This window comes from Mus caroli, unplaced genomic scaffold, assembly GCF_978045245.1.
Source record: "Mus caroli unplaced genomic scaffold, Mus_caroli_1 scaffold_3, whole genome shotgun sequence".
Taxonomy (NCBI): Eukaryota; Metazoa; Chordata; class Mammalia; order Rodentia; family Muridae; genus Mus; species Mus caroli.
Window position 1 is genome coordinate 77,092,153 of NW_028227258.1, and position 21,184 is coordinate 77,113,336.

A 21,184-nucleotide genomic window follows, 5' to 3' on the forward strand; every position below is an offset into this window, starting at 1 on the left:
ATGGCTATATGATTAAGAGCTGTAAGAATCCAATTTTATGTTATCTTTCTCTCCTCTCTCTTTCTCTCTCTGATGGACGATGATTAGTAGAAATGCCACAAAGGCATATAGGTAAAATTCTATATGTTAAAAAAATTGTATAATGTAATAACCAGGGAAATATAACAATTATAAAATTACTGATCTTGAAGGGGCATTAGATAATTACCAAAATAAAAACAAAAAGAGTGTTGCTGCTTAATGAATCCAGAATTTTGAAAACATCCACTATAAATAATAAACACAACTAAATAACTAAAAAAAAAAAAAAAACCAAATAAACTAAAGCCAGCCTTTAGATAACCTAGGGAAAAAATTCTTGAAGAAACTCAGTGACTCTCACACAAAGCCTTACTTTATCCAAGTGGAAGGAAGTAGTACCATGGTATGAATGCACTTTATGTGACAACTGTACCAAAAGGCCATAGCAGTTTGTCCAAGTGTCAACCATAATGAGCAGGACACTGCTTACAGGCTGTGGTTATGCACCCATAACCACTGGACAGCCCCCAGCGGGTGCGGCTGACAGCCCCTTACCTCTTTAGGAAGCAAGGAGATGAAGTCTCGCTGGAACTGGGGCTCTATCACTTGCATCATATGCTTCACTTGTGTTGGTTCACAGCTGTCAATGAGCTCATCTAAAGCCAGCAACTTCTCTGGTCCGCTCCAGCTCTACCAAAGAGGAATTGGACACATTACAAATTCATACAAAAGACCCACAAGCCCCTGCATGGCCATGTTTGAGCAGTAGAACCATGGACAGAAGCCACTGAAGCGACTGCAGGTTTTAGTTTTAGCAAGTTTACTCAGTAACTTTCCCAAAAAGCATTAAAAGTCATGACTGGCAAAAACAAACAAACAAACAAACAAACAAACAAAAACCCCACAAACAACAATAACAACAACAAAAACCCAAAGCCTGCATTTATTTTTAATTATAAGAGTTATGCATTCTTCTAACACCAAGACACTGGGAGACACGAAAATCTTGTCCTAGAAACATCCATGTGGGTTACTGAATAAATAGGGAATTTTTGATAGGTCATTTTTCTCTATATATTCTCTTTAGTGGACAGCCATAAATTTTTAAGGCTTGAATAAGGTTTTCATCTAAGAGCTAAGAGATTTGCAACATAAAAAATTAATAGTTGGTTATTCTGCATATCTGACAAGTTTCTTCTATAAACTTTAAAAATGCTTTACTTTACAAAAATTATAGGTAAGAAATGGCAAGCAATAGAAAAGATTAGCTGAGTTAATACTGCAAAATTGGAATATAAACAAAGCCCAAAATGAATAAAAATGCTGTACTTATGAAAAATGAAAACACATATACTTCAAAAGTATGGGTTCTTTTAAAAAACTCTTTCCATTTGTTTGTTTTTAATATTTTCCCTCAGTGTGCATGACTGCTCACAAGAGCCATGGCTCTTTAAAGGAACAAATTTAAGGCCATATGAATAATTTAAAATGTTGGAATTTTGTAATAACCATGTAAAACATTTAAGTAACTTCACAATTGTTACGTGAAAACATATCAACACAGTCCTCTGATGAAGACACTTCTGGGGGCTATGGCGCCATCTTGGACATGGATGGGTAAAGAGTAACAGGCAAGGTATGGCCCCTCCTCTAATACTTGCACTCGGATTCCATAAGATGTAAGAAACACAAAGGCTTGCAGGAAGCGGCACTCAGAGTAATTCAAGAGGTATATATTCCCTTAGACTCTGCAGTGATGTGAACAACTATGGAACTCCGGTTAGCACTGAACTATGTCCGTGACCTACTCTACTTTGCCAGTGTAAGGAGTCGGGGGGGGGGGCTCCAGTAAGTCATGTGCTCTCCTTTCTCTTGCACATACAATGTAGAAAGCATTCACTTGTCCTCAGGGCTCTGTGCTCAGACAGTCTCTACACAACACAGCTTTGAAATGCAACATGGAGAACACCCCACCCAGGAGCCAAAGCACTGGATTGGTTGTCTGATCCCACAGCATTCAGGCATTGCCTCAGATTCTGCCCATCTGACAACATAGCCAAACTTGATTCATCACTGACCATAAAGTATAAATAACTTAAAATTACAATTTATTGATTCACATCCCTCACAGATTTTGAATTTTTTTAAAAAATAGTATGTTGGTTATTTCACCTATCCTACGTTATAAGAAATCTGTAGACAATATCATAGCCAAGGCCATTTTGGGAGATGAACAACTATGCTGACTCAACAAAAGTGCAATTTTAATTAAGCATTTGAAAGCAGAATGCAGATGCAGGAGGCTCAGAGACAAACAAATTCAAGAAGTTCAAAACATATCTAAGACTTAGTCATTACTGTACCAGCTAAGGTACCAGCACTTCTTCTAGATTATGGTATTCAGATCTCCAAATGGTCTCTCAAGCTTCCTACCTTTACTCTCCTATTTTATTTCCCAGGCAAAGTCCCTCTTCTACTTATAGCCTTAAGCCTCCATAATAAGAGACATTTTCTGGCACAGTGATTTCCCCAAAACTAGCAGGATCCCACAGTTTACTTGAAGGAGATGCCCCACCCCCAACCCCCAAGAAAGTGTTTCTCTGGCTGTCATGGAACTCACTTTGTAGACAAGGCTGGCCTCCAACTCATAGAGATCTACCTGCCTCAACCCCTAGAGTACAGGGATTAAAGGCATGTATCAACATCCCCTGCTGATCTCTCTCTCTCTCTTTCCTTCTTTCCTTCCTTCCCCTCTCTCTCTTTCCTTCTTTCCTTCCTTCCTCTCTCTCTCCTTCTTTCCTTCCTTCCCCTCTCTCTCTTTCCTTCTTTCCTTCCTCTCTCTCCTTCTTTCCTTCCTTCCCCCCCTCCTTCCTCTCTCTCTCCTCCCCCCCCCTCTCTTTCTATACAAGCAACTCATACAATATTGATGCAGGTGATTCATGAATTAGCACGAGGGAACACTAATAGAGTGTGCTTACTGTTCCAATCAGGCACAGGTTTTAAGACCTAGGACAGCGCTGAGCCTGAACTCCCATGATAGAAAACTCACTTCTTTAGAACCTAAGCAGGGCAGTCAGTCTATCTGACTGCTGTTTTGAGACAGCGTCTTGCACTGGAGATCACAGGCTTAAGCCACCACACCCAGTTTTCCCATCTCTATTTGAACAGTTCTTGTCCTCTCCTGTGGGCAATTCTTCTTAGTTCAAACAGCTTCATAATCCAACTCAGAAAACGTGATCTAGGTATTCCTTTCTAAAGAACCCAAGGCTCAATCTGTTTCTATTTTGATGTAAAGTTCTGGACTATATTAAATACAGAACTTTCCTCTAGTCTTCCCTGACTAAATACATGAAGTTCTTCAACTTCGTTACACAAGGTTTAATAAGCTTCCTTAACCATGCTGTAACAAAATTTCAAAGAAACAAAAATACTGATCTTGTTTTGTCACCTCTCTTATAGCTTTTAATCTTCTGTTACTAACAAGACTTAAGTAAGACAAATCAGAAAACGTGTAATTTGACTTAGCATAGAACATGGTAAATCTTTAAATATAGAGTTTATTCATTATAAATATCAAAACAGAAGTATTTTTTCTAGTTCATTGTTTTTAGTTGACATTTCTGTTTTTCATTAACAGGCTGTTATCTACAGTGGTGTATCGTTTGTTCTTACTCAATTTGCAAATGGAGTTGTGAGTGTTTTATGAGGACAGAGGAGGCTGGACCAAGTGAGTCCTATAACACCGCCTTAGGAGCAATAGGAGGGCAAGAAGAGGACAAGAGCTCCCATTTTGCTTGTTACACAACAGGGAAGTCACCATCAAATGCCTCAATCGTAGATTTGTACAAAGATTGCCAGTGTATCCCTCACAGGTCAGCTCACACCACCCTCCTTTGTTTGAGAGCTAGGGCTGTCTATAAGATTGGCACTGAAGCATCATAAGCCTCCAGGCAAGTGAGTCAGTTCTAGTAAGTTTGGCACCAGCCTCGAAACAAAACGAAACAAAAACAACAACAATAACAACAACAACAAAACCAGGGTTGTCTTAGCTAAGGTTTCTATTGCTGTGACAAACCAGCAAGACCAACGGAGCAAGTTGGGGAGGGAAGGGTTTATTTAGCATATACCTCCATATTGCTGTTCATTATAGAAGGAAGGCAGGACAGAAACCCAAACAGAGCAGAATCCTGAAGGTGGGAGCTGACCGAGGCCATGGAGGAGTGCTGCTTACTGACTTGCTTCCCCTGGCTTGCTCAGCCTGCTTTCTCATGGACCCTCAGGGATGGCCCCACCCACAGAGGTTGGGTCCTCCACAGTGACCACTAATAGAGAAAATGCCTCAACACTGGATCTTACTGAAGCATTTCTTCAACTGAGGCTCCTTCCTCCCATGACACTAACTTATGTCAAATTGAAACAAAACTGGTTAGCCAGTAGAACAATGTTGGAAATGGCTCTGATAGACTCAGGTGTTTGGATGCTTGGCTGTACTATTAGGAGATGTGGCCTGTTGGAGGAAGTGTGTCACTGTGGGTTGGGCTTTGAGGTTTTATCTATTCAAGCTATGCCCAGTGTGGCATATAGTTTCTTTCTGCTGACTGCAGATCAAGATGTAGAACTCTCAGCTCCTTCTCCAGCACCATGTCTGCCTGCATGCTGTCATGCTTCCTGCCATGATGACAATGGACTGAGCCTCTGAAACTGTAAGCCAGTCCCAATTAAATGTTTTCCTTTATCGTGGTCATGATGTCTCTTCACAGCAATAAAACTCTAGCTAAGACAAGGGCAGTGTATGGCAATGAGTTCTGGGTTATGTCAGAGACAGACTTGAAGCTCAGAAGATCAAGGCTGGATCTACTTTGTCAGGTTGACATTTAGTTGCTACAGAATGTCTTGGGTCAGGAGGATTACATTTTCTACTTGCACTATAGATAATTCTACATTGTTTCGATGAACTAATAATGAGCTCTTTCCAGTTATTCAGGACTCACATGAAGATCAACCTGACTTCTGCTACATGTGTGTGGTGGGGGTGTAGGTCTTTGGTTAATGGTTCAGTCTCTGAGAGCCCCCAAGAGTCCAGGTTAGTTAACTCTGTTGGTCTCCCTGTGGAGTTCCTGTCCCCTTCAGGGTCCTCAATCCTACTACACCCTAAAGCTGTTGCTTGTCTGTGGAATATGTCCCCAACTCAGCTGTCTTGCCTGGCCTCAGTGGGGGAAGAAGCACCTAGCCCTGCAGAGACATGATGTGCTGGGTTTTGGGGGGAGGGGGAGAGCACTCCATTTTCTCAGAAGAAAAGGGGAGGAAGGTGGGGAGAGACTGGGGGGAGCAGCAATAGGGATGTAAAGTGAATAAATAAAAGAATGATCTCTCACTGCAACTACTCATATAAAAGACATACTTTTCTAGGACCAAATGCGTTTAGAGACTCACAGTTGGGTGTTCTGATTTTACCTTTACAGTTAACATTTCTAAAGCTAAGCTGTAACAAGTATAACATTTGGAAATTTTATTTTTTTATTTTTTTTTTAAAGATTTATTTATTTATTATATGTAAGTACACTGTAGCTGTCTTCAGACACTCCAGAAGAGGGCGCCAGATCTTGTTACGGATGGTTGTGAGCCACCATGTGGTTGTGGGATTTGAACTCTGGACCTTCGGAAGAGCAGTCGGGTGCTCTTACCCACTGAGCCATCTCACCAGCCCTGGAAATTTTATTAAACAAACACTGTCTCTAAAACAGCCTCATGAGAAGAAAGTATTAATACCCCCACTATTACATATCAATATTAGAAAAAGTTCTCTTAATGAACATCATAAATGGTTTACAAAAAATACTTTGGTACATTAAAATGCTGTGGGAAAAATGGGCCTAACCATATATAAAAAACCTTATTTGGAATAGCCTGCTAATGAGCGTCTTTTCCAGTCAGTTTTGAGGGCTGTGGAGATGGGCACTAGAGACACCATGTGGTTTCAGCACCCAGGTAAGACCCCAGTGCTGTATTCTGGGTGCTGGCTTGTGCACATGTTCATGTGCATGCAGAACTCATTGTCATTCCTCCCGTTTCCCTGGCTTGGTCAGATATTAGTATTTTAAATATTCCTTTAAGAGTATATAAACATGTCTAGATTTTTATTTTAAGCCTTATTTATTTCTAAATGACTGGACAGAATAAAAAGTTGAGAATTTGCAGGGCACAGGTAGGGGGAAAATGTCATAAATTTGAGGTAAAAGAGTGGGGAAGTAGTAACCCTTACAGGAAAGGTGAGTTTAATTAACACATGTCTATAAACATTAAAAAACAGGCTTTTTTGTGGTAGTATTCATTTTCATAAGTAAAATGTAACTTCCATTTGTTTAATCCCAAGCCTCTTAACCTCAGTACTATAATATTTTGGGTTGGATACTTATTTGCTTTTGGAGGCTATCCTTCATATTGCTTTTGCATAGTAAACATCAAAAGGCTCCGACCCCTTCCCTATTGTTTGCGAGGCAAAAAACAAACCCTTCTGAGAACCAGGGCTCCACACCTGTCAGTTACAGTAGCTAGATCTGCCCTACCCCACAAAATAGTGTTAAAACTCACCTAAAAAGACATCACTTCAAGAAAATTTTCTAGCTATAGATGAAACAAACACACACAGCACCTAAGTATTTAAAATATTAGGATTTATACAATGGGACTTCTTAAATATTTGAAATGACAAAGCCAACGTGTCTTTTAAATTTATAATTTTCTTATGTGTGCATTATGTACCCAACAATTCAAGCAGACAAGAGGTAGTGAAATGTGTTCATTTTATATTGGTGTGGTGGCTAGCTAGCATCAGGCATGTTCATATTTTTATTAATTACTGTCTGGAAAGAATTGTTAAGTACCTCATCTATGATAGCTGTGTTGGTATGTTCTTGATTTAGTCTATCATTCAGAATAAGAAGAGATAAGACAATCTAACTTAAATTATAAAAATCCAAAGTATTCAAGGCAATCTTCCCAGTAAATGTTCAAAGAATTTAAATCCTACTAAAAGACAGTGGTTGGAAGTTGAGCAAACTCAAGGCATCTGCAAGCAAGGCAATGAAAGAAACCACTCAGTCACCTCTACCGAGAAGCAGTGAATGCTAAGTTACCAATCCCAGTGACTCACTGATGGAGTTCCTAAATTAACCTCACATTCCTAATATACAAGAAATGTGTTCAAAAAACAAGAATACATTCCACAGCATAGAAACCCAAACACAAACAAGAAAATAAAGGTATTATTTAGAAACCCAATAAAGCCATGCAAAAATACACTTACACAAAATAAGCACTGTGCTTTCGTTTTTACAAGATGTATGCCATCTAACAGGCGTGCTGTTTAAGTGTACACCTAGGGGGTTCCCAGGATGCCTGTCTTTCTGGATGACCACGACTCTACCCAGTTTTAGAACACTTCTGTCACCCTTCCCAAAAGAAACCCTACATCTCTTAGGAGGTAGCCCCAGGCCTCTCTGCTTCCTACATGGCAACCACTAAACTACTTTCTGTCTCTTTTTATTAATAAATGTTTATTAATAAATGTTTTATTAATAAATGTTTCCGCTTACATCTGGCTTCTTTTGCTTAGTCCAATGTTTCCAATGCTCATAAATGGTACAGCATCAGAAACACTACCTTTTTTGTTAATGGCCAAATTCTTCTGTACTCCCACCCTGACCCCAAGCAAGCGAGCGAAGCATTTCAACAGTGTGCTCACGTAGTCACCTGAAACATTTTCAGCCACTCTTGAAGGCCTGTGGGTGGTTGGACAGATGTAATCCTCCGCCGCTGCTGCCCTTGCCCATTGGCTGCTCTCAGGTCCCCAAAAGTTGTTGGTGTTGCTGAACATGGTACAAGGCCAGTGGTACTAAAAAATAAAATAAAAAGTATGAAAGTATTAATGTTACCAATATTTCAGAGATAAAAATATTTTAGATATCCTGCTTATACGTAAGTCCAGATGTATTTAAAATTATTTACAATATTTTATCCATTGCTAATTTTAATTTGTGATTTATTAAGCTGAGCCTAGGTATAAGAGTGGAAGAAAGGTCTTAATTAAAAACTATGAACTCTAATTTACTCAGAGTAATGATCTGGTGTTCTTCAGACATCAGTAGAGCAATCCCTTTTGCTTGCTACTCTCAGGGCAGGGACACCCAAAGCCTGCTTTGCTATTCTTTTTCTCCTGCTTTGCAGATGGTCTTATTGTGTCACCCAGGCTAGCTTTAAACTCCTAAGCTTCCTGCTTCAAATACAGGCATTTGGCCTCCTTCTTCATCCCCCTCTTCCTCCTCCTTCCTTCTCTTCCTTCTTTTCCTCCTCCTCCTCCTTCTCTTCCCCCTCCTCCTTCTCCTCCTCCTCTTTTCCTCTTCCTCTTCATCACTAAAGTTCCTTCTCTATCACCATCCCAGCAATGCTACTGGCAACCAAATGACAAAGCTCTAAGTTGCCAGTGTATTTGCTTAGGGCTGCAGGTGCAATCAGTAATAGAACACAGGCTGAGTGCGCACAGGCCAGGTTGTGAGTGAGCCCAGAACTAAGTATGCAAGCAATAATACAGGCCTTAGAACACAGCTCCTACTTCCATGACTGCTCTTCAAGCACTCAGCTTAAGTTTAGATTTTCTTTGTAAAAATAAGTATGAAAGTATTGTTACCAATATTTCAGAGATAAAATATTTTATATTTCACTGCTTATACATAAGTTCTTGAGATTGCCCCAGATGCATTGAAATTATTTATGATATTTTATCCATTGCTAATTTTAATTTGTCATTTATTAAGCTGAGCCTAGGTATCTGGTAGTAGTCAGCCTCAATGAGACCTAGTTTTTCAAAAAAAAGTATAGAGAATTTCAAACAAAATTAAGAGATAACTGAACATTCTTATCCAATAATTTAACTGAGATAATGAAAAACATAAATGAATGAACTCAGAACAGAGTATAGTGCTTCTGCTCGAGCCCTGAGACTGTATCTCTGCTATCTGAGCGTGGGAAGACCACACAGACACACACACAGCGCTGGTGGCTCCTCTAAGCTGGTTCAAGCACCTCAAACCAGGTAATGCGAGCATTTCTGCCTTACAGGTGGTATTAACATTCAACAAAACTACATCTGTGGAAGAATCCTCAGCTCACTGAACTATGATAATAAAGTATCTTAAATCCAAAGAGCAGACAGCTCACATCTGTTATCACAGCACTTGAGGATGAGGCAGAACGACCATTTTAAGTTTGAGGCAAGCTACATAGTGAATTCTAAGTCAGGCTGGGTTACAGTGAATTTGTTTACAAAACAAAAAACAAACAAAAACAAACAAACAAAAAACCTCCAACAAAACAAATCCAAAATGAACAGAATTAAACCAGAAACACAAAGAGCACATGTAACCTGTACCATAACGACTGATCTCCACCTCTGACAAACTGCTAATGAAGCAACTCCTCATTTTTTAAAGCGGTAAAGACATCACTATTTTATAGAAAAATCCTTATGCCTGCATCCTTTCAACTGTTTAATATTCATTTACAACAAGCTCTAATATTCAACTAGCAAATCAATCTTTCCTTCATTCAAATCCAAAAGCAAATTCAGTTTCTTTTTCTCCAAAATAAAACAGGCTGTGTTAATAGTTAAAATCTCCTAAGGAGGCAGGAGAATACAAAATGAGTTTTATCTTATTACCTGTCAAAAAAGCCCTGTCAGAATCATTACTGAATATCAAACATATATGTTAGTAACTGACAAAATTGTTTCAAAGATATGGAAATAAATATGTATTGGCTCTAATTCTCCTTTAGTAGGATTCCTTGTTAAAAGGCTGTTGCTGTCTTGACATAAAAAGTAGGCAACAAAAATTTTATGAGAATGTGTTCTGTACCAAAAGTTCTATTCTCAAACAACTGATCATTTAATACTTTTGTTTTGGTATTGTCTTTAATAGAAGACCAAAATAATGTGAACAGACTGAAATATGTGCACTGAAAAAAATTACATTTACAGTTAGTTTAACATCAAACAACTTCCTCATCTGAGAAATGTATCATCAAGGTTGGGAGGAAAACCAAAATGACGTGAGTATTTGCGGTGTCTCTATCCCTCCACACCCTCTGGTGGAAGCGCCCAACAGTGAAATTGTCAGACAGCAGAGGGGAGGGGAGAAGGGCTGTACAGAGAACGAAGCTTTCTTCATCTCTTTAGCATCATCTCGCCAGAGCTTTCTGTATGTAAAGTTATCCTAAGCAGTATCATTCCTTGATTACACAGGAGCATTAAATACATTTCCACAATTGAATGAAATAAAAACAAACTGTATGTACGGGGGTGTGTGACAATTTGTAATGCTGTTTTAGAAAAATCTTGTATCTAAGCAATGTTAATTTTATTCTGTTTCACAGAATAAAAATAACTAAATCAAAAAAATTAAAAAAAAAAATCCTAACCATAATGTCCTTGGAATTTCTACTGTTCACTCTGACCAGTTATTCAATAAAAGTGACAGTTATACAAAAGTGGGGGAGGGGACCACAGAGTTCTTAGATACTTTTGTCATTTAAATGTTAAAATACAGCATTTCAAGTGACATCTAAAACCATGTTTAATTGGCTGGGAAATGAGATATTGTGCTTAAATTAGTCTAATTAGCGTGAGAGTGGGCAAAGTTTTATACTGACAGAGTATAAAAAATGATGGAGTGAAGAAGGAAACAGGACTACAATTGTATTGAGTTGTTATGGAAACTATTGTACAAGTGTAGAAATGTATGTGTTAAAACATAAAACCCATCACGCCAATAAATGGGGATTTCTAACACATTCATTCCATGAAGTAAGTTTTAGTAACCGGGAGATTTACCTCACTGCTAATAAATTTATCTTCGATTTGGTATATGAAAGTAGCTACCCTAAAACAGCAGTTGCTATAGTAACAGGAGACATTTCCTCACATTCAGATCTCATGGTTTACTGTTTAGAAGTCCTTAAAATTGTGACTTTGCAATCTTGTTTAAAGAACTCCAGCATGTGTCTCCCATCAGAGTGTCAGTAAGAAAGGCCAACATGGACAGTGCAAGCCCTTCTGCTTGGGTTGAGACTCATGCCCTTCCCCGTTTCTGTAATGTTAAAACACATTTCAACAACCAACAACACTGAATACAGTAGCACTGTTACTCTTCGAAAACAAATTCAAAGAAATGTTTCCAGATGACATGCCCGCCTACCCCTCTATTCAACGTTACCTGGTATAATCTGAGACTTTGCATGGCTTCTTTCCCAAAGAAAAGGAACGAACCTCAGAACCATGGTCCAACTTTCTTTTCATCTATAAAGTAAAACAGATAAAATAAAAAAAATATTACTTGGTCCATTATCAGACTTTGAGCTTGCATGCTAATATTTAAAAACTGTTAAATTTTCATGTGTCTACAATGATGATTATTAGTAGGTTAATCAGAAAATATATTACACAGTTTTTCCTATTTGCTTTACTCTTATGGACTGGATAGGTAATGTTCCCCTTAGCATTCTACTGGGAAGAACAGTGTTGGGTGAGAAACTAATATTTATCATGCCCTTAGAATGTTATATACTTTTCATTTTTCAGTTTAATAACAAGAAAAAAATTTATTAGCACATAGAAAATAACTGTATTTAGTATGTCTTCCTTACTAATCTTCACTTTTCTTTAAAAATATTAAGATAAAAATTTAAAATTTCACAAGCAGAAATATGAATAACTGAATTTTAAGCATTCATATCATTATACAAAGGTAGAGAGCAAAATAAGCTAATCTTGAATAGTGATTAAAATAAAGAAGAAAGAGTTTAGCAAGGATAACAGAGACAGTTAAGAAGAGTAAATCCCTAATAGCAGACAATCTGTATCTGCCACAGTAAAGCTGAAGGAAAAAAATCATCAACTGCTACATACAGAATGCGCAGCCCATACTTAGGACGAAACACTCTTGAAACAACGAAATGATTGTAAAAGAATGAGTTATGACTAACACATATTTGATATATGAGACATGTCTAACATGTACATCTTAAAGGTTTTTCACTATTCCATGTTGTGCTATCAATACATTCAAAATTGCATTTGTCAATGTCAATATTGAAATATTTATTTTTTTATTTCACTATCAATTAACGTAGGTCATCTGAATATATGTATACAGAATAAAATCTGTGAAGGTTCAACTTTTCCTATTTCAACAGCTTCTCTTGGATTTGCATGTACTCACTAACTACTGTATTACTGCATGTTATGGGGAGATAGCTATCTTCATTTTTATAGTAAGCTGGAACCCCTATTTTGCAGTAGGCTCATTTTCCTACCTATTGCTTCACATGGGAACGCATGGAACATAGTATATATACTGTAAATACTAAAAGGCATTAAAAAGATTCAAACTCTGGGATGGGCTAGCAAGGACTTGTTATCATGAAGAAAGTGTCCCAGTCAACACTGGGTCATCTGTGGCTGCGAAGGCTCAAGAAGCTTATGCACAATTTATACCTTAGTGAAACACCTACTGTGGGAAACAGAACTGGCCTGCTTTTTCCCTCTGGAAGTTTCTATACTCACTTCATTTTTAAAAGACAATCTCCAAAATATATTATTTTTTCTCTTTGTAAATAATCTTATCAGAAAACAAAAAATATAGAAGCTGTAATGCACAGGGAGCCATGTGCTTCCACGTGTAGAATTCAGATACTCAGACATGTACCTACACACAAATGAATCCATCAGGAAGGTCAGCCAGTACAGAACTTGATAACTTTCATAGATGATTTTCATGATCATTATGGGAGTCTCTGACACTCATCTGAATTAAGACAGTAATGCTGGCTCTCAGAACTCCCCAGAACGCCTTGTAAATATGCTGGTACAAATGACATCTAATTGCCACTAAAAGCAAACTTTATTTCCATCTAGAATCTTTCAATAAATAAAATGTTTAAAACACATATCACAGAATTCACTGAGAAGGGTTTATGTTTAAATTATTTTACAAAACAAAGCATCTTCTGAATGACTGTGGAAATCTTTTAAATACTGTAATGTTAACTGAAAATACTGACTTTATAACCAAAAATTAATTGGGTAATTTTTTAAAGATACCACAAGTAGTCCAATCTCTTCAAACATAAAGCCTACACATTTCAGTGACTACACTCTAAGAGTTAACTAAGGAGCACATATGTATGTCTATGGTACAGGAAAACTGAACAGAAAGGTTCACGGAAAGCCAAGTGAGGCTGAGTATTTCCAGGTCAGCATTTAACGGAGCTACATTTCTGGAGTCTCAGATACGTTTTCAGTGAAAAATTCTCAGATGGAAATGTACATTTTATTTTAAAGCTTCTCCCAGCTCACACCATCGCTCCATACTTGCTTACAACAGTCATGAAATAAAGCAGAATACCAGACATCCAACCACCCACCAAAATTAGAGGATACTGCAGCCATCTCTGATGATACAGATTTTCCTTCTCAGGCACACACACACACACAACCACACAGCACAGGAAGAAAACAGATTACTTACTTTGTAAAAAATCATTTTTAATGTGCCGTAGAAACCCATATTTTCTGTATTTTTCCCCTTCAGGGATTCTGTGCCCCCGTGTGTCCGGCTGCTTGGCAGTCTCTGACAATATAACCCCTTTTCAGGTAGGTATGTCACAGATTCTAACGTGGACATGCTCAGGCACGCCAGAAAAGGAAGATTAGGCAGCGGAACCGGCAGCAAAACTCCCCAGCACCAGCAGACGCAGCTCAGAACCAGAACGCTGCTCGGGACGCACACACGCATGCAGCTCCACTGAGGAGAACTCGGGGAATAATGAGCGAGAACCCACAAGATTATTGGAGGAGACTATGCCCTGTCAAAGCCTTGACTGAACAGATTCCTCCCTCAGCAGCAGAGGGATCAGATTACATCTTCCCTTGAACACAGAATGGTGCAGTCCAGGGTTCAGCAATGCAGACTGCACATCAATTATATGGTGATCTGCTCCAGGGAGCCCGTAAGCACACAACGCACTGAACAGAGGGCGGACGTGGGCAGCAGAGACCGCCCCCACACCACAGCCCCTCTCCCCTTCCAAACTTTCAGGAGATTATTTTTGTGTTTTGTAAAACCCACATTTTTGACGAGATTTAAATAGCAATCAGCATTACCACAAATAAGTCCTTCCAGAAAGAAACATTTTGGAAATGAAATGTATTTGGGTAACCCCCACCCCCAACAGAGGCAAAGCAGGCTACTTTCATTACTGTCATCCTACTGGATAGACTTGGCAGAGGCTGACTATATTCTTCAAGTAGCTTGGGCAGTGTGATATGGGCAATTCCAAAGGGAAAAATTAAGTATTCTTGGGGGAACTGACAACAAAGTAAGCCAGTTTGGAGCATAAAGGTTCTTTTACAGAAATTATGTAATAAAAGATAAATTTCACCTGTATGTCTCTTATATTAAGATTTAGTAAAATTATTTCTTACGCTTTACCACACATTATTTTAAAATATAGTTTTCAAGATAACTGCCAGTGATTCTCGGGAACAAGGAGGGTTACCCTTAAAAATGAACCACTTCTACCTAATGCATGTTTGTCTCAAGGCTACTTTCTCCATGTGTTCCGTGCTCACTCGGGAATCCCCCTGGGTCAACAAGAGGTTGTGGACTTTTACCTCAAAAATGATTGTGACAATGTACATTGCTTAGCATTAAAAAAGAATTTTATGTAATAATAAAGAAACTAATTTGCCTAAAGGCAACCTTTTTCATAGAATGATTATGTACAAATTTAGGTATTCATCTTGCAGCTTGCTACACAACTGCCCTTGGAAGTGGTGATAAGACTTCTTGGATAAGAAAGCTATTATCAAGTGCCCAGTTAATTAACTCCTATCCTCCCCACTAATGTTCTTTATTACAAGTAAGCTATGTGCCCATAGTTACTTAGAGCACTTAGTTTCTTCAGAAAAAAAGATTCCTACTATGTGAACAATATATTTTAATAGTTCTGCATGGTAATGGAATATTACATGAAATATCAATTTTTAAAATGTTTACCATTATAAACATGACATTCAATGTAATACTGTTTACTTCCACATGTAAATTTTATGAAGATGCACATCTTGGATTCTCTCCAAGAAATTATGTTCTACTGTCTATTATCTTCTCAAACATTTACCTAATTCTTACGTCATCCCCCATCAGACACAATATGTACATACATGCTCAACAAAAGTTATTTTTCCTACCAATCAATTCATTCTCTGCAAAGGGAAGTTCTTTTTAAATCGAAACTTCTTGCTTTGGGGGCGGGGGTGTGTCCAATATTTGGGAAAATATACAGACCCTTATTAACTAGTTGCTTCATGATCGGGGGGAGGGGGTTTGCCAGCAAATATGGAGTTCTTGTTTGTTCCAGGCTACTGAAGAATATTAACAAGTAGTTGGACTCTCCTGCAGAATTTGTATTGGGTAAGCTGAGTGGGGTGCCAGGGATAGAAATACCTTTATTCAAAGGAGTTCTCATGGTTACATGGCTGCTGATTATGGTCATGAAGTTACAAGGAAACCTGCTCATAAAGTTTTATCAAAAGGATACATTGGGAAGTCTATACCATCCCACTTCCTTCACTTCCTTCATCTACCAAGGTGATCACTTAGGAGTGGCCCCTATTAATTTAGCCCTTTAAGTGAAAAATATGTATGGTTATAATTACTAATGATGACTTCCATTTACCAAATACTTAAACAATTCTCCCAATACTTAATTTACAATGCTAATTTAACTGTAAAGAACTAGCCAAGCAAAACTAGTTAACCAATTTCCTAATCAGATTTCAAAGTAACAAAGTAAAAATAAAGATTTTTCCAGCACTCTTTTTTTAAGTAGCATCACTGAAAACCATGCATATCTCCTTAGTACCAGACTCTACATATGACCCAGGCAAGGCAAAGCATTCACATCGTCTGATTTCTGGCTGTCTTAGCTTACAGATGGTCTCAAGCATAAATCATATTTAGGTGTTTTAGTAATATATTTTATATACTTTTTTCTATCTATATTACACCAGGATGGACAGAAACATGGGGACTTTAGCCTATAATCTATGTAGTTCTAAGCTTACTTTGTATTTTATGCCTTATGCTGTAAGATCAAGTAGAAGTTCATCAAAAAGATTAGCTGGTGAGTTTCTACTATAGATAAATAAATGCTAATGTCAGTTGTACAAAATTTTTAGAATATCTCAACACAGTAAATATGTTTTCATTACAATAAAATAAATTTTCATGCAATTCCAGACAGGCAATAATTTTCCCATTCTTTAAAAATATTCCTTGTACTAGCAATGCATAAGCATTATTTAAACTAAAACCTATTAGCAAGCTTTAGAGTTGGTTGTATACAAGTGGATGCTGGCTCCAGAAATAAGCAGCACAAAGATGTTCTGAACCAGAGCCCAAGATCTGGGAGATAATGGCATAGAATGGTTAACCACCACTAGTCTAAGCAAAGGACTCACTCTGAGCAAACGGCTGGACACCTAGTTGGTTATATACAGAAACAAACCAGAACAGGCTTCTGTGGATGATGCAAGTATGCACATGCAGCGGCAACAAAAGAATTGCACCTATCCTCCTTGGCATGACCTTCAGACTCCTGGCTTCCCTACAGCACACAATTACTCTTCCAAGTCATTACTAACTAGTCTTGGTATTCTCTGCCACAACAACCTAACGTTATCTCTGTACAACTTTCTCTCTAATAATTACTCCTGGAAGGTTCATACATCACTCAAGTTTATCTGTAGGACATCCAGAAAAACATTTATGTAACAAATAACAGTTTTAAACAATTGGCCATACAAGCAAGCAGTAGCAACCACAAGCGTAATTTGGTAATTCAGGCATTTGTATGAATATATAAAGTATATGTTTCTTAATATCTACTCTACTTAGTATTTCCAAGTTTACTGTAATAGGATTGGTTGTACCATGAATATTATTTTCTTAGTTACCTTGCTAACAGTTAAAAATACATTTCTACCTTATAATAGTAAGAAGATGTGTTTGTATTTTGATGTCAGTGATCTTATTATCATGACAACATTCTACTCTGGAAAAGAACAGGAAACTACCTACCACAGTTAGCTGTCTCGCCCTGAGCAGAATTAGATTAGAGACAGCTCAAATTTTCTACATCAAAGAAAAGAATGGCAAGCATGTTGAGGCTGTAACAAACTTTTGGACTCCTTCCTAACTGGCTGTCATTAACTTTCCTATGGAAAGGCTCCTGAGTAAAGTGGAGAGTCAGTGGAGTGCTCTCTTGCAGGTGCTATCAGCTGGGAAGGAGGTGTGCAGCTCAGCACCCATGCATGCACTACTGCAATAGGCAAGGCACTGGCTAGTAGGGCATTTCCTACAGTCATTAGGAAATTAGCCGGCTCTTACAATGTGCCAAGCACAGGATAGTATATAATTTAAGACTTTTTCTTCTTCTATTAAATGTATAGTAAAATAAGAAAGGACAAGGACATGGAGACACACACACACACCCCACACGGGGTGGGGAAGCAGAGCTTTTAGAACCCATAATAAAATTAGCTTTAAAAATATCGAACTCTCGATTTCCAAAATACTCTCCAACTAAACCAACACCACAGTATTAATGCATAGCTACCCAACATTAAACACAATATATAATTTAAAATAAATCTGAAAAACACAAAAAGATTTTATACAAAAATTGTAACCATAGTAAATCAAACTGTAAATGAACATAAAGCTCAGACTTTAAAAGTTTTATTTAACTAAATATAACTGTAAAAATAGTATTTATTTATTTTTCTGTAAGTTCAAACTATCTAAAAGCCTCTTTACAGAGATGCAGCCTAGGGTTGGAGAGATGGCTCAGCAGTTAAGAACACACAGATGCAGCCTCTGGTAATCTGGCACAATCAATTACAAAGTCAATGCAAAGATTATAATGTGCACATGTATGTGAATGTACAAAAATATAAATGTCCACACATTCAGAACTTACACACAATAATGAAGGCTAGAGTTTCATTTAACACAGAAGAAAATAAAGATAGAAGTTTTATTTACATTTCTAGGATATATATTTCTGTAGAACTGTCAGGGATTTGGTAGGAAGTCAGCATACTTCACAATATAGTACACTGTGCACTAGGCCAACAATCCATGCAAGCTACCCTCAATCTACTAACAAGTATTGCGTTTCTCTCTCTCACACTTTAGATCTAAAATACAGTACCACTACCTTAAATGTATGTGTTATTAGCTGTTTCCTCTTAAAACTGTACTGTAAACTTATTCTTATATTTTCAGTAAAGAAAATGTCATAAAAATATAAAAGGTTGACTTTAGGAAAAACAAAATAGTAAATAATACACAGTAAAGATGAAATTTACTTTCCTTCAATGTAAAGCTTACAGCCCAATTTACTATTTTCTTCATCCACATCTATATTTATTGGAGCTGGCTATGAAGTTCAAACCTACTTGAGAAAAGTTTTCATGTATATGAAATCTTGTGTGTGAATACCAATCTTGTATTCATTTACAGATGTTTAAAATCCTGGAACTAATTTCTTAAATTAGTGATTAGTCATGACAAAGAGTTTGAGGCATCTAAAAAAGCTATAAACTAAGAAATAAAAGGAGTGTTTTATCTATTGAACCAACAAAACACTTGAGTAGCAGGAAGCCATCCATATGCCATGGAGTGGACCTGGAAGCCATCTAATCTAATCTTTCTTTGTGATGAACTTGAGGCGCAGACTCTAAGGAGAAACCTTGGCTCAAACGTCAGCGTGCCTTCGGCCACTTGGCACATGAGTTGTGTGGGGAATGAGTGGTAGTACTCCTTAGATACTTACATACCCTAAAGGACTGTGAGGACTCTCCGAATGTCTAACAGGTATTAAGTACCCTACAAATGGTAACTGCCATTAATGGTGACAATGGTAAGAACCGGTGTCCTGCCAGGATGTGGGCTCTGTTTCTAGAGCTCAACTTCTCTTTCTAGTTCCCATTACAAGGTAGTGGGTCAAGCTGACAGACATTGCTTAAAAAAAGGTGCTCTGTTTTCAGAGGACTGGTTCCCTGGTCATTACAAGCATGCTTCTACTGTAGGTAGGAAGTCTGAGACAAGTGGCAATGAGGAAAGGATGGCAGACACTGGGTAGAGAAAGCTAGGTTAGAACCCCACCAACTAAGACAAAATGATTAAGTAATCGATTAAAATGATCACATACATATATATATCCCAATCTCTACAAAATGCTACTGAGGACAAACAAAAATATTGCATTAACCTTCTTCCCCAGGGATTCTTAAAACCAGCTGAGAAAATAAAGGTTCTGTAGATGCTGGGGAGGAAAAAGGTCCCCTCTGTGAACCAAAATATAAACTTACAGCCATTACTAACCTGCAGAACTAATAATGGTAAGACTTCTTCTCATCACTGCTCTTAGAGGGTTCATTACAGGGTAACCCATGTACTGCCATCGCCCGACTCGATTACCTAATGTGGAAGTTATAGTGTTCTTTAACGTATTAGCCAATCTACCTTCATCCATGGGAGAATCCCACAAGCCTTTCTGTACAAGGAGAACTTACAGGAATGTATAAGTAGGTATGAGGACTGCTTTGGTTTTTTGTTTGTTTGTTTCACTTTAGTAATGACTAGTAAGAGGTCTTTCTGTTTCAACATACACTCATACCAGAACTGATACATACAAGCAAGTTGTGCTCTTGAACACAGTGTAGTGGGGGAACGGTCCAGAGAAATTTCCCAACCATTATTAAAATGCTATACTCCTCAATGTATCTCAGGGAGGCAGAGGGGGAACATGACGAATTGATTTCCACTAACAGGACCCTTACTATTCATAAACTCAGTTTGTTTTGAATTTTTTCATCCTGTTCTACCATCAGCCCTTAACCCCATGCCTCTCTCCCTTTTACACCTCCAAACCTTTCTTTCTAAAAACACGTACCACACTACTGTTCATTACATATCCAACTGGAGGAGGACTACTTTGAAGTTCAATAATGGCCCCTTTAGGAAGAGAGAAGAAAAACCTAAATATAAAAATGTTAATGGTGGCAGTCTAAATGGCTCTGTAAGCTTTCCCCTTCTTTCCTCACCTGTCAATAAATAAACAAGCTTGATGCATTTTGAGCACTCATTTGTGTATGCCTGAGCAGTGTACTAGGAAACAAACACAGGAAGCTCCTATCAGCGCTAAGACACCGAGCAGGGTGCTATGAAACAAGTGAGCAGTTACAAGGATAGAGGAATCTGGAATGGTAGCACCTAGGAGACAACTTTTCAGCCAAAATGATAGGGTTGAGCTCAAGGTTCAGGTTCAGCAAGGATAGGACAAGTTTGTCTAGGCTGAAGCAATGGTAAAAGGTCAAGATCAGAACACTAAGGATCTTGCAGACCACTATCAAGAGTTTGAAAGTGCAATGTGAATCATTAAAAGGCTTCTAAAATGGAATGATTAACACAATTTCCCTGTATACTGTCTGCCCATATTCTTTCGTGTATTCTCAGCATTGTAAAGTTGAAGATCATTCACAAAGCAATCATTACTTTTTGAAATAAGAGATGCAATTAGGTCTCTGCTATGCAAGCTTGGCCTGAGATTGGATCACCAACACCGACATAGAAGTCAGGCAAGGAAGACTGTGCCTATCTGTAACTCTAGTGTTGGGGGAAGAGGGGGAGACAGGAAGACCCCAGGGCTTGCTGCCCAGAGTGCCTAGCCAAATCAGCATCAGACTCAGTGAGAGACTGAGTCTCAAAACTTAAGATGGAAAGCTATAAGGCACTATGCCCAATGTTGACTTCTGGCCTCTATTCATCTGCAGGCACATGTGCACATACCCACATGAAGAGACATGGTAAAAAGTATACACAGTATTTGCCTTGTTTTCAACATATATATTATTTACCCCTTGATCCTGTCATGATTTACCACCCCCTGAAACCAGCTCTCAAATCAACCCCCTATTTCAAAGTCCACTAAACTTGGACCAAGAAGAGAACTGAAGAGCAGGTAACCCCCAAACCCTAAG

The 21,184-nt window shown here is 38.1% G+C and overlaps 1 protein-coding gene across 7 annotated transcripts in view; it reads right to left on the reverse strand.

Annotated features, from left to right (window-relative positions):
• Fbxw7 (F-box and WD repeat domain containing 7) overlaps positions 1-21,184 on the reverse strand; it is a 161,775-nt gene that overhangs the window by 13,148 nt on the left and 127,443 nt on the right. For 6 of the 7 annotated variants that reach the window (XM_029475516.1, XM_021158294.2, XM_029475514.1 and 3 more), the window contains 3 exons: positions 11,289-11,371; positions 7,774-7,915; positions 577-711 (listed from right to left, as the gene is read on the reverse strand). In XM_029475516.1, the coding sequence (XP_029331376.1) occupies positions 577-711; positions 7,774-7,915; positions 11,289-11,371 (360 nt within the window). Of the gene's footprint in view, positions 1-576; positions 712-7,773; positions 7,916-11,288; positions 11,372-13,601; positions 14,025-21,184 lie in introns of those variants that run through there. The other variant, XM_029475521.2, reaches the window with a different exon arrangement.